The sequence below is a fragment of the Mesocricetus auratus genome, unplaced genomic scaffold, assembly GCF_017639785.1.
Source record: "Mesocricetus auratus isolate SY011 unplaced genomic scaffold, BCM_Maur_2.0 Super-Scaffold_100013, whole genome shotgun sequence".
NCBI classification, from domain to species: Eukaryota; Metazoa; Chordata; class Mammalia; order Rodentia; family Cricetidae; genus Mesocricetus; species Mesocricetus auratus.
In genome coordinates this window covers 33678093-33690964 of record NW_024429196.1, presented here as the reverse complement: position 1 = coordinate 33690964, position 12872 = coordinate 33678093, and the positions used below count along the sequence as shown (strand labels likewise).

At 36.3% G+C, this 12872-nt stretch overlaps 1 protein-coding gene across 2 annotated transcripts in view; it reads right to left on the bottom strand.

Annotated features, from left to right (window-relative positions):
- Nucleotides 1-9637, bottom strand: part of Adarb2 (adenosine deaminase RNA specific B2 (inactive)) — a 548454-nt gene extending 538817 nt beyond the window's left edge. For both annotated transcript variants that reach the window (XM_040755571.1, XM_040755572.1), the window contains exon 1: nt 9199-9637. In XM_040755571.1, coding sequence (XP_040611505.1) covers nt 9199-9298 — 100 coding nt within the window. In that variant the 5' untranslated portion in view covers nt 9299-9637. The remainder of the gene's footprint in view (nt 1-9198) is intronic.
- Between the last annotated feature and the right edge of the window lie 3235 nt (nt 9638-12872).

Sequence of the window (12872 nt, the reverse complement as noted above, 5' to 3'; positions counted from 1 at the left end):
TATAGGGTCACAGCAAGTTATTGTCATTTCCTGCTCTTTCATTGCGCAATTAAATTTGTATCTTAGTATGTAATTTGAGGTTACAGAAGAACACTATATCAACTTCTTTTTATTGGGTCTTGGTAGCATCTGTATTAACCCCTGTTAGGAAATGGCGATACACTTAGATGTTGATAAATAAGAAACCATGCACAGTTCTTGTCTGCCTACTCATACTTGTTTAACACAAAATTCAGCAACTCTCCAACAGCAGAATGGAATGCCTTGGCTCATATCTTTAAATCATGTATCTTTGTGTATTAAAAGCTACACAAAATAACAGGCAAGAGGGATGCACTTCAGTCAAGCTTAGAAAAAGATACTCTAAGTTATTCCCTGTTTGTCTTTTGTTTGTATGTACTTTGTCCTTTACTAAAACCCTTTTGTTGTTTCTTTTTATGATGTAAGTAGATGGATTACTTTTTACTAGTGGCAAACACAAGAAGTTTTATTTTACTTCATATGAAATATGCCCAGTGCATAATTTAAGTCCGTGATTCCCTGGAACTTTTGCAATTAAACACTTAATATTTTCCTCAGAAGTATGAAATACAACCACAAACCAATATCTTTTTTATATTTAATTTACAAACAAGCTTCTTTTACCTGTCAGTATTAGTTCCCTCTCTCTTTTCTCTAGTATTTTTCAAAGTGTTTATACTCTCAGATGTAGCATTCATTATGGTATATGATATCTTTAAAAAAATCATAATAGGTAACTACTACTTCAGAGCATATAAATCTTTTAAAAATTAAATATTCAATATTTCAATATACTTATTGCATTTTGAATCTTGAACCTGCCATTTCTCTGTCAGACGCATATATTAGCAGTCTACACAAACATACAAGCACACAATTTAATGACTCAAATTCTATTCATTAACTACACACAAAAGCCAAATCATGATTCAATTTTCATAAAATGAAAACATGGATTTAAAACTCTGCTGATTACATGAAATGATATTCATGGACACTTAAATTTGTTAGCCTTAATAATAAAGGAATTTTCTTTCTATGTGCTTAGTAAGTAAAAGTGCATCACTTAATTTCAGTTAGTACTAAATGCCTACCTATTTTCTAACCCTATAGGTAGTTGTATACTGACATTGGAGCGTATAGCACACATCAAAGCTACTTTTAAGCATGGTATCATTTGCTCTGTGTATGCTTGAAGGGCTGTCAAAATTAGTGTATTTCCTGTGCTATTATTTCAGAGTTTTCCAAATGTTTGTTCTATTCTATTATTTTATCTAGGCATCCAACAACTGATTTTTGTTGCAACATGATTCTTTTTTGGGGAGAAAATTTGAGAGATAGAATTATTTAAATTTTAAAAATTACTTTTACCACATACACTGAATTTAAAAGTCAGTTTCTGTTAGAGTACTGGTAGAATCTTGATGATGGCTTGTCCTTCTAGTTCTAACTATAGTAATTATTTAGCGGCTTAGCACAGATAAATATGTTCCATTGTTTTTGTTTATCTAAGGATTAAGAAAAGGTATTGTTTTTAATAACTTACTACTCATTCCTCAAATTTATAAAATAAGTGCTTAAGAAACAGTTGTGTGTGCATATATTTTAAACAGATTATGTTTTGGCTTTTAGCCATCAGCAAAACCTAATATCTAGAGGGTGGACTTCTCCTTTAAGACTACAGCTATTTTCACAGCCATGGGCCCAATGTGAACTCAGCAGCTGCTACAGACAGGGATGAGTGAACCCAGCTAGACTTGGGGTTTGGAGGAGGTCAAAATCTATTTTGCTGACGTTCCTGTCATGTTTATTAAATTGCATTCTTGTGAATGCAATTAAACTTTTAATAAATATTGCTTTTGATCCTAAAACACATTAACCAATGTATTTTGAGCAGCACAGTTTTTTTTCAAACAATTATAGAAATATGAAACATGTGCTTCACACTAGCTGATGGGGATTTCTAGGAACATTAGACTCCCCACTTTTGTTTCATCCTAACCCTAAGAAAAAAATTGTCCAGGATTAGCATCTGATACTGAAAATAAGCTTTGATGATGAGAAAAGATGTCCCCGCATGTCCATCCTATATTAATACCACATTTCATAAATGTAGTATTAAAATTTGAGAAACGATGTAACACATTACAAAATGAAGAGGCAGTAGGAAACAAAAAGCAGAGATTTCACATACAATAAATGAAGCAGCAAACATTAATTAAATCTATAAAATTATCCAAAGCACATATGGCTAAGGTTTTCAAAAGTGTTACACAGGAATTCATTTCAAAGTGTTAGGATTATCATTTCAGCATTAGATTCACTCCACCTACTCAAGACTTCAGAAAGGAGAGCTTAGGAATATATTAAGAATAGTTTTATTTATTATTTGGAGAGCAAAACAACAACAACAGAAAGGAACCTTGGTCTGTGATGTGAATGACTTTTCTGTTGACACTGATTTTAAAACGTCCAGTGCCATGACTATAACCTCATTGTAGATGCAGTATCAATGTAAGAAGCAGGTACTTACACTAAAAATAACACCTGCAACACAGAATCTTTGTATCCACGTTACAGATCTTTCTTTCTTATCTGCAGGAGTTTTTGCTTTTCCAATATGTGGGGAGGTTTTAGGTGAGTAGTCAGGTTGGAATGAATTAGCAGTTAAGCAAACATGACTGTTCTAATTGTCCTTTACTCTGGAAGCAGACTGGGGGATCCACACTCAGTCTCATGAACTGAAGCATACAGAGCTCAAGAAAAGCTTTTTATTCTCATCTTTAAGATATTTAACCATGTAGTTACCTGGGTAATTATATTGTGTCTCCTTTCAAATTTAAAAATAAATACTATTTTTCTTTGTTTATAGGAAGACTTCATTTATCAGACATGGTTTCTTACTCATGTATAATATTGTTTTTATATCTTCCATATAAAACATAAAATATATATAACCCATTTGCTATTTTGAAAATTTAAAAGTAGAATTAACTATCTGACAGTTTTATAATTTAGCACAGGTGATAACAAATTGTAATATATTTGCATTTTATAACAAAAGGTACAATAACTTGCTATTTTCTATCCAGAAGCAATATCCAAATAGAGTTCATTCACAATCAATGAAATAATAAAAAGGAATTATGTTACTGCCTTTCATATTCAATAGCTATAACTAAAATAAAAGATAATTAAATATCCAGTATGTATTGAGAGGACCCAGGTGATTCCAATTAACTCTTTGGAATAATATACTTAACTCTCCAGAAAAGAAAGTGTGTTGTCTCTGCAAGTGGCCAGATTCATTTCTGAGAAACTAAAATTCCCTTAAAAGGCAAACAAATCAGCTCCTAAGTGGTTAATGCTTGGATGTGATTCCTGGGAAGCTGGATTCACTCACACATTTTCAGCTGCAGGTTTAGAGCTTAGGACTGAGCTTTCGACTTAACTTACAGCCATTCAAGCATCCAGATGCAACAGCCCTTGACGTTCTTTACTTCGAAGTAAAATAAAATCAGAGGGAAACCTGAACTTTAACCACTAAACAAGGATGCCTTGGTACTAAGTTAGCAAGGGATACAAGTTGAAACACAGATCGGTCCTAGAGTTTGCAAAGTCTAAAGGTACTTTTTCATTTCTGCTTCCCAAGGTCTTACAAGAGCCCATGAGCCTATCTAAATTATGTGTATCTAAAATTTAAAAGGAACTTTCCTTTCCCTGATTTATTCTCATTTTGAAGAACATCTCTCTCTATTTGATATTGACATATTAAGTGAGCTATAATATATTGTAGCTATAAATAAGCAATTATATTTGCCCAATCAAGAATTCACAGCATATATTCCTCTGAGCAAAGGAAATCATTTAATTGAAAAATAGGGGTTAGTTTAGATTCATGTTATCTGTAAACCCCAAGCAATAAGAATTAGGATTGTGACACGATCAGCCAGTGTGCATTGCTGTGTCTCTTTTATTTTTTCAATTATTTTGCACTCACATAGAACTGCATGGAAAGTATTAGTATTCAATAGTTGGACTATTTTGTAAAGGACATTCATAATTTTTGTGGCTCACTTGGAATTTGATTGAATTTTTTTCAAACTGGTTAAGTGCTTTTAATATCTTGTTCATTATAAGAAAAAATGTGCCAGTTTAAAAATATTTACAAATCATTAGCACCCAGATTGGTTACAAGAACATCTGTTTAGAAATAAGATTTATAAATGACAGAGTCAAATAATTTTTTTTCATTCTTAGGGTATTTCTAAACTGTTTCTGTTATAAAAATACAGACTTACATTTTCTAAAATTTTTTTAAAAAGATACAGTCAGGTATCAAATGATTCAATGTTGCTAAACTTTGTTGTTTAGATACACATGTACATATAACAATACACATACATACACACGCAGAGAAACACATATACATGCAGAGAAACACATACATATATTAACACATAGGTTTTAAATTAAACACAATGATTTCAGAACATGTTACCTTTCTGTGTCTCATAAAATACAGTCTCCCACTCACTCCTTATGTAACACTATTCTGAGATGGCTTTTTGGCAATAACCCTATTGCCTCTATTTAGATAGGGATACATGAATCTCACACTTTTATTCTAAATTCAAGTTCACTCATCATACCTAATGCCCTTGAAGAAATCTCAAATTACTCTTATTACATGGGTCACTAGAAACCAGAAGCACTAATATAAATTTTAAACAGAGAGAAAAAAAGGAGGAAACATCTCATGCAATTAGATCCTGACTAACGGTTGGTTTAATCAATTTGATTTTATCCCCCAACTCAGTTTTTCCTCTTGAGCTGTCAGCAAGCGAGATAAGAGCCAGTGGTGTAGACGGCTGTCTTTCACCCGCCGAGATGACAGCCACATGGATTGCTAAAGCATGGCAGGGGATAGAGAGCAACACGGCCACTGCACCCTCATCCAGTGCACAATCTTTCTATTTCATTAATTTTTCATGGAATTTCATTTCACAACAAGCTGGCGTCTGCTATCCATCTGCTCCACTTACTATGTCCCCTTTGCCAACTTTTTATTTGCATTTCACAACATTCCCAGGCTGCTCTGCTCCTCACCACCTTGCTGAGATTCCCAATTTACTTTCATAGATCTGCCTTGTGGGGTTGCTTCCAAAATTCACTACCAGTCCCATAAAGATTTGCACCCTGAACCACTCTGCAACAATAGCTCAATTTCAAACCAAGTTTTATTGCTGTCAAATGCTCCAAAGAACGACACATTGTGTGCTAATGCTCAACTCAGTTGACCAGTCAAATGAGTGTTTGCATACACCTTAGATACTTCCCCCAAAGTCCTTTCCTAGTTGATGGAAGATGGATACACTTCAGTATGAACTATGTCCTTCAATTTACCTTGAATAGGTACCATGTCCCAATCTTTCCAAATAGGTCCATGTTAAAAGAGAATTTTTTAAATTCTCAGTTGTTTCACAAATTGTATGTAATAATGGGCTATATATTTAAATATTTTAGTTGAAAAATGAATTTTATTTCAAAGTTCAGGTTCTTTGGGGGAAGTACACTGACAACAACAAAGAAAAACAGACACATAACACAGAAAATATATACCATTTAAATAAATGAGAATGTCAAGGTGTACTTACGAGAGTCCTCAAATATATTATTCTGACATTCTATGGTTGGGAATTAAATTTTAAGTGACTTATTTTTATTACTGCACTTTATTTGAGGAGGTCTTTCTCTTAGACTACCTGAGTGATCTGCTGCTAACAACAACAGCAACGACGACGACAACAACAACAACAAAAAAAACCTTGAATCTTAACCTCTTTTTTTAGGTTAAAATGAATTCTTTTGAAATATTTGTGCAGTTATTTTCTAATGCAAGAGAATTATCTTTTATAAAGTGCACAGTAGATGAAATTGTTTACAAACACACTATAATTCTACCAAGAACTATAAAAATAAACTGCAGTCTTTTTGTTCTGTCTATGTACTATTGTAGGCAATACTATATGGATGGTTAATGATGACAGGTGGTAGCCTTCATAGCTACCTTTGCTACCATTGTTTTCCAAAAGTCTCTAATTGACATCAAAGGAGAATAAAATGCTATATTTTACACACCAAATGGGTTCAGGTCCTATTTTTATGCATGCACAAAAATCAAATTCTTAGCCTGTCCTTCTCAGTGTACTTTTATTTTGCTTTTTGCTGTCTCATATAAAAGTAAGATGCTCATATTTCCCATTTGTCTAGGCAGTGTAAACCACTTACAAATGATTTCTAAAGGAAATCCTAACTAATAAAATACCTACACACAACACCAACGGTGAACAACCTGAGGTTTTAATAAAATGAAAAGTGAGATTGTGGGGAGGGAGATCTAGTCAAGGAATTCTCTTTAAAGTTTATCTGGCAGAGAATGTGGACTTTGCTAGGTAACTCTGCGAGTACTATTCTGTGACTAAGGTTTTCTTGTGTTTTTGAATCTTTAAAGATATGTATTTCTTTCTACGTGGTATTGTTGCAGAAACATACACTATGAAAGAAAGGACACTGCTTCCAACATGATGGATTCCATTTATCAATAATCATATCCCATCACTACCACACTAGGCTGTAGTTAGTGTTTCAGTTCAAAACATAGACTGTTGGATCATAGAAAGCATACTGCACAGAAGACACCTTTCAAGGCTACACATACAAAATAGAGAACCTTTGACGCGCTGATCAGCTGAATGCTATGGGGCACTTTTAAAGAAAATGAAGCTTGACTAATAGGTGAGCCAGGGACATACATGCACACATACATTTATCATAATTTCATTTGTTAATTTGCAAGAATAGTTTAACATATTATTATTAACATGAATAACCTTCCTAGAATTTCTAAACTGTCTCCCATGCATGTGTGGTTTTTCATGTTAGACATGCTTAAAATTTGAAGCTATGCTATTCTATCTTGGTGAAGATACATGATTATTAAGATAAAATTTAAAGGCATAATTGCTCTTTATGGAGTAGAAGAAATGTGCATTTGTCAAATAAACTCATCTTTTTGACGGGAGATGTAAAATAATTATTTACTGGGTCCTGTAACTGAGTATGCTAGCCTTTATTTTGATCATGTATAGCTACAATATAAATTTTTACAGTAAAAGCAGATATTTAATGGTTCATCTGACTGTCCTACCACAATAGCTGTTGGCAGGTGCCACTGATACACAGGTCTACACACAATAGAAATGGACATATGATTTACCTATTGCCTTTGTTATGAAAATTTGCAGTTACTATCGTCAAAAGCACTAAGAGTAAAATATTTGCTTTAATTTTTATTACATTGGGTTGTCATGATTCAGCTTATAGTAAATGAAGACTCTCTCAGGTTTCTTTTTATTTCCTTCCAGAATAATTTTTAAGTTAGTATGCCTTATACTTCATCGTAAGGCAAATGAAGGAAGATAAGAATTTTTTTGGCTTACATTTCTATAGACTGTGTTACTATAAATATTATTTCAGTTGGTTTGTTCTAAATAGCTAAACAAATAATAAAAATATCAGGAAACACAAGCACCTGAAGTATAAAGACATTTTTCTTTACTTCTTTTAAAGTGACATTCATTGTTGAACTGTTGAAAGCCATGGTTTTCTTAATATTTATGTCATTTTTAGTAGCATGTAGCTTTAGAAGAAATCAGTAAGTCAATTTCAAAATATTTTCAGATAATGAAGTGAACACCAAATGCGTTTGCGCTGTCTGAGAATTGAAATACATTTATAAAATCAGCCCCTTTGTGAAATCAAAGGTTCTGAAACAATCAAAGGCAGATGTCAGGTCTCCTTTGCTCTCAGGGGTCTTATGTGTGATCATAATCAAGGACCGTTTGCTTCTGACATTTATGTTTGGTAAGTTTGTTATTAAAATCCTATTGGACTCAGGAACTGCTAGACAGCACTTAGGAAACAATCAAGCAGAAACTTATCTGAGGCTATGGATAGAGATTCTTGAAAGGTTAGAACAACCATCACCAGGTCTCACAATGTATTCTGCATAAAAACAATTAAAAAATTCCAACTCACTTAAGTTGTGTCTACTCTGCATACCTCTACAAACATTTTAAAAGCTAGAAGAAAACCAAAATGCCTTCCAGATACTGATAAAAACACTGAACATCCACAGACTCACCAACTGTAAAGTCTCTCTCTGAGAAAGAACGGACAGTTCTGGTATCTTTCAATCCTTCTGTGGAACACACACGGACTAAGATGCATCCTAGGGCACCACCTATCCCGGTGCAGGAATTGCTAATTTGATATTTGATACAAACCCTTTTGTGGAATCCCTGCACTTGTGGTGACATTGACTAAGTTCTGTACAGCCTATTTCCAAAACTATCAGTAACAAGACACAGCCCGAGTTCATCAATTGCAACCTGCCATCCGGTTGTCTCTCCCTTTCTGGCTTTCAAGATTTAATTTTCTTTCTTTCCTACCATCAAGACAGAGCTCTTATTTCTTTACTGGCAATAATTTCTGCAAGGACATACCTTGCCCTCTTTGTCTATGACAGTGTTAACATGACCACGAGATATCTCACTGAGTTAGAAAAATAAATAAATAAAAGCCAGTCAATTTAGGAAGGAGACTGCCAGAGTTTTGCCCTTTTTCCTCTGAGACAATTTGATTAAGAGAAGGTGGGGCAAGAGCTCATTCCCTTATTTTTATGTGTGTTGGCTTAAGTGAGTGTTTCTTTTGGCACACTGTGATAATGTCGGCTCCAAGAGTGTCTAAGGGCCAGCCAGCCTTGAGTATCCAGTAGGGACGGTGGTACCCAGAATATGAGCATCAGAGGATGGATGCTCCCCTGCTCAGCCCTCTCAGCTCCATTCCCAGTGTCAGTGTCTCCTGCCAAACATCTTCCGCGGAGCCGCTGGCTGGCTCTCTGTACCCTCCAGATTTGGGGAAAGACCCCTAGCTATTTACAAAAAGGTTTGAACTCACAAGTGCCCAACTCAGTGTGGACATCCCAGAAACATCCTGAAGTGAAGGCGAGGAGCAGAAACCTACAAGGGGCCAACGAGATCGCTGGAAGGACAAGGGGAGACAAGGGGCAGAGTTACAGCGGGATCTAGAGTGCACACACGGAGAGCTTCTTACCTTTCCTCTTGGACCTCCTCCTCCTTCTCCTCTTGGACTTGCATTTGAGTTGACTGCTTAGCCCTCCAGACCCTCTGCCGCTCCCTAGGACAGATGCCATGCCAGTCGGGAGACTTAGAGAGGATCCGGTCCTTAATCAATTTCGCCTTTCTTATTCTTGCTGCTGCGGTCGCGGCCGCGGTAGCGAATATTTCTGGCTATTCAAATCAAGTAGCAGTCTCACTTTTTTAGGACAGGATATGCCAGCAAGCACCTTCTCTCTAATTGCCCCGTCACTTGGCTCTGGATGAGCTGAAAGCCTTGGATGTGCGCTGGAAAGCTGAGCCCTTCCCTAGGCAGAAAGCTCGGGGAAAGATTCTCCCGCGCGTCCTGAGCGCCCTGGAGCTCTCTCCTCCTCTGGGCTCCCAAAGCAGGGCTGCTACTTTTGCGCCTCTGCGAGTTGTTTGGCACCATCCACTTTAAAGCCAATCACGCAGGGAGCTCGTCTATTTGCTGTCGCAAAGTCTAATTAGATCCAATCACAACTGTCTTCTGGCTCTGACATCAGCAGCACCAGCTCCACCGCCTCTGGTAGCTTGCAAACTCAGCTCCCATTTGGATGGATGGAGCCGCCCAGGACAGGCTGGAAGAAGACAGGCTTCGGAGGTAGCCAGAACCACACCATACTGGTTTTACTGGTAGAAGTCCAAAGGTGCGATGTGGTTTAGAGAAAGGTGACTATTCTGGGATGTCAAGGCTTCTCACTGGGACAACTTGATACGCTCAAAAGATGCAAGGACCAATTTCTCAAACCCAGCAGTTCTTAACTAGTTAGCTTACTAAGATCCCCATTGTCTGGAGCTGGAAGGAGCTCTTCCTGTTCAGGACCTCAGTCAGATTTGTAACTGCCAAACAGACAGGCTTTTTAGGAATTGTTTACTCAGAAATTGTGTATCTGTCTGTTTGCATGGTTGTTCTCTTGGGCTCTCACTCCACCTTCTTTTCATATCCCTAGGCTTTTCTTTTAGAAAAAGGAAAATGCATAAAAAACAAGTCCTAGGATTTTATCTTAATTTTATAGAGAGGGAATTCCCGTACTGTTTTATCCACTGGATAGAACAATTACAGAAGAGATAGGTTAGGAGTAAGGAGGGGAGTGAGGGAGGGTGGGAGAGACAGAGACACACACACACACACACACACAGAGAGAGAGAGAGAGAGAGAGAGAGAGAGAGAGAGAGAGAGAGAGAGAGAGAGAGAGAGAGAGAGAGAGAGAGAGAGAGAGAGAAATAAGGAGGTGGAAGTTATCCCATGGCAATTGTAGCATTTATATACAGAACAGAATATTGAGAAAGAAGTGGACTAAAAATTGCAATAATGATAAGAATTCTATTTTCAGGGCTATCCTAGGTTTCAAGAATTGATTTACAGAAAATTGAATTAAGACATAAGAAGGAATATAATCCAGGAAACATCATGGCTTCTTGTATTTAAGTCTCATAAATTGTTAGTCACCATAAGATTGGTTTGATTAACATTCAATCTAAAGTTTGGTAGGATGAGTTTATAGGAAGATGTGAGAATTATTTTCTGTTTGTTATTTACTGAGTTCCACATGTCCTTTTTCTTTTTTCTTTTATAAAGTTTTATTTAAATTAGAAACAATTTTATTTTACACACCAAAAATTTTTTGAGCTCCTTATGGAATTTGGTATTTCCAAAATATTTCTCTTGTATAAGGAATAATTCTCCCAAAGAACATTGGATGTAATTAGGATGTCCATGGATTGCTGCATTAGTGAACTGAATAATCTTCGCTCAGGTTTCACTGATGACAGAGACAGTAGAATTTCAAATCCTAACTCTATCGCTATGATTCACAGTCATTTACCTAGACAGTGACTCAGTTTCCCCATCTGTGAAACAAGATAGCAATCACAGCCCCTTCATGGGGCCAGTCATTCTTTCAAATCAGCATAGACAGTAACTAGTGGATAATAATCAGTCTGTGATTTTTAACTTTATCCAGTGGATAATTTCAAGAGACTCCTATAGATGGGCCTTTGAGATAGAGAACTTGTGCTATTTTTTCCTTTTAGACTATTTGACCTCCTGACTCTTTTCAAAGGGAAGACTGCAGGCAAACTTGCTTCTCTGGTTTGGCTTGGGATCAGCATCTCCCCTCTAGCAACATCATTCCATAGTGTTACTGATGATTTCTCCTGAGTGTTGAGAAAGGGCATGATATTCTCATGCAACCTACAACATAAGAAGCTCAGATTTTGTGGAAGTTCAGTGAGAATTCCTATCATATATAGACTTTCTGGTGTGCTTCAAGCAGAGCAGGCACTGTGGTGAATTATGATATATCAGATAAAAAACAAACAAACAAAAAACAAGTGCAACACAAACCACTTCTGCTCTTGGTGCAGAGACTGTTCAGTGATAAATAAACGTATCATGAAGTCAACATGGAGGGAAAAAGTACATTCATAATGATAATTAGCTGGTGTAATACAGTGCTTCTAAGATCAAAGGTGAAAACTATGGAATGTAATTGAGAAAACCTAAGTTGACTTTAGTTGTAGAAATTCTTTCCTTGGCATATCCGTGTCACAAGAGGATGAGGACAAGTGTCAGAAGGAGTACCATACTCTCAACCTTGCAAAGGCTGGAGAATTTCAACTGTAGTCATAGCATAGCTGTGCAACTTCACCTGTTAAACATGTGTGCTCAATGCAGAATGTCTGACTTAATCTAATGTTGTCCTACTTCTGTGCCTGCTGAAAAGCTGTCACCAAGGGAAGTTCTTTCAGATAAAGCTTTACACAGATGAGCCATTGCTACTTGATTATAAGAATTTATTAATGACTGTCTCATAGACCCATAACACATCAACATGATACCTCTGATACTCATACATACTGCATCTTACTTTACTAGGACAGTAAGTAAGGGAGGTATAGAAAAGAATATTGAACACACACACACACACACACACACACACACACACAATGTTTTGGTGAGAAAGAATAACATGGCAAAAATCTGAATGTAAACAGTTAAGATCTTGTTTTCAACATCAATTAGTTAAAATCTTGGCAAATATTTACTTTTCTTGAATTTTCTCAGTTCGTTTATTTTGTACATAATCTATGTAATATTACTATATAGAAATATTTCTTCTTGCTATATTTTGTTGTTTTTGTTTGTGATAATGCCTCATAGATGGTATACTTAGTCCTCTAGTGAGGATGAAATAAAAAATGGATGTCCCCATACCAGAAGCAGAAGTTGTTTATGCTGGGGAATATTTGCACACAAGCATGGTCTCTAGTATGTTTCAGTTTGCTATTGCCAGCAGGGCTTAAAGTGAGCAGTGTTGACAGCCTGCCACTCTTCTGATGAGTCCTTTTGCTTTTTGTCTTTCTCTGGATCACTTGAGCACAGCTTGGCAGCCTGAGATAATGAAGAGCAACTGGAAGAGGCTTTAGAACCAGGAGCCATTCTCAATCCACTGCCCATCAGGAGACATCACTGATGTGTCCTGTGTTAATTGTATTCAGTTGCTGTTCTTCCCACAGAACAGAGAACTAGCAAAGGGGCTTCCAAAGAGAAACTAGGCTTGTCAAAATGTCAACTAGAGCTTCATAGCTCTGCATTTACCTATAAGCTGTAGACCTGGGTTAAGAACA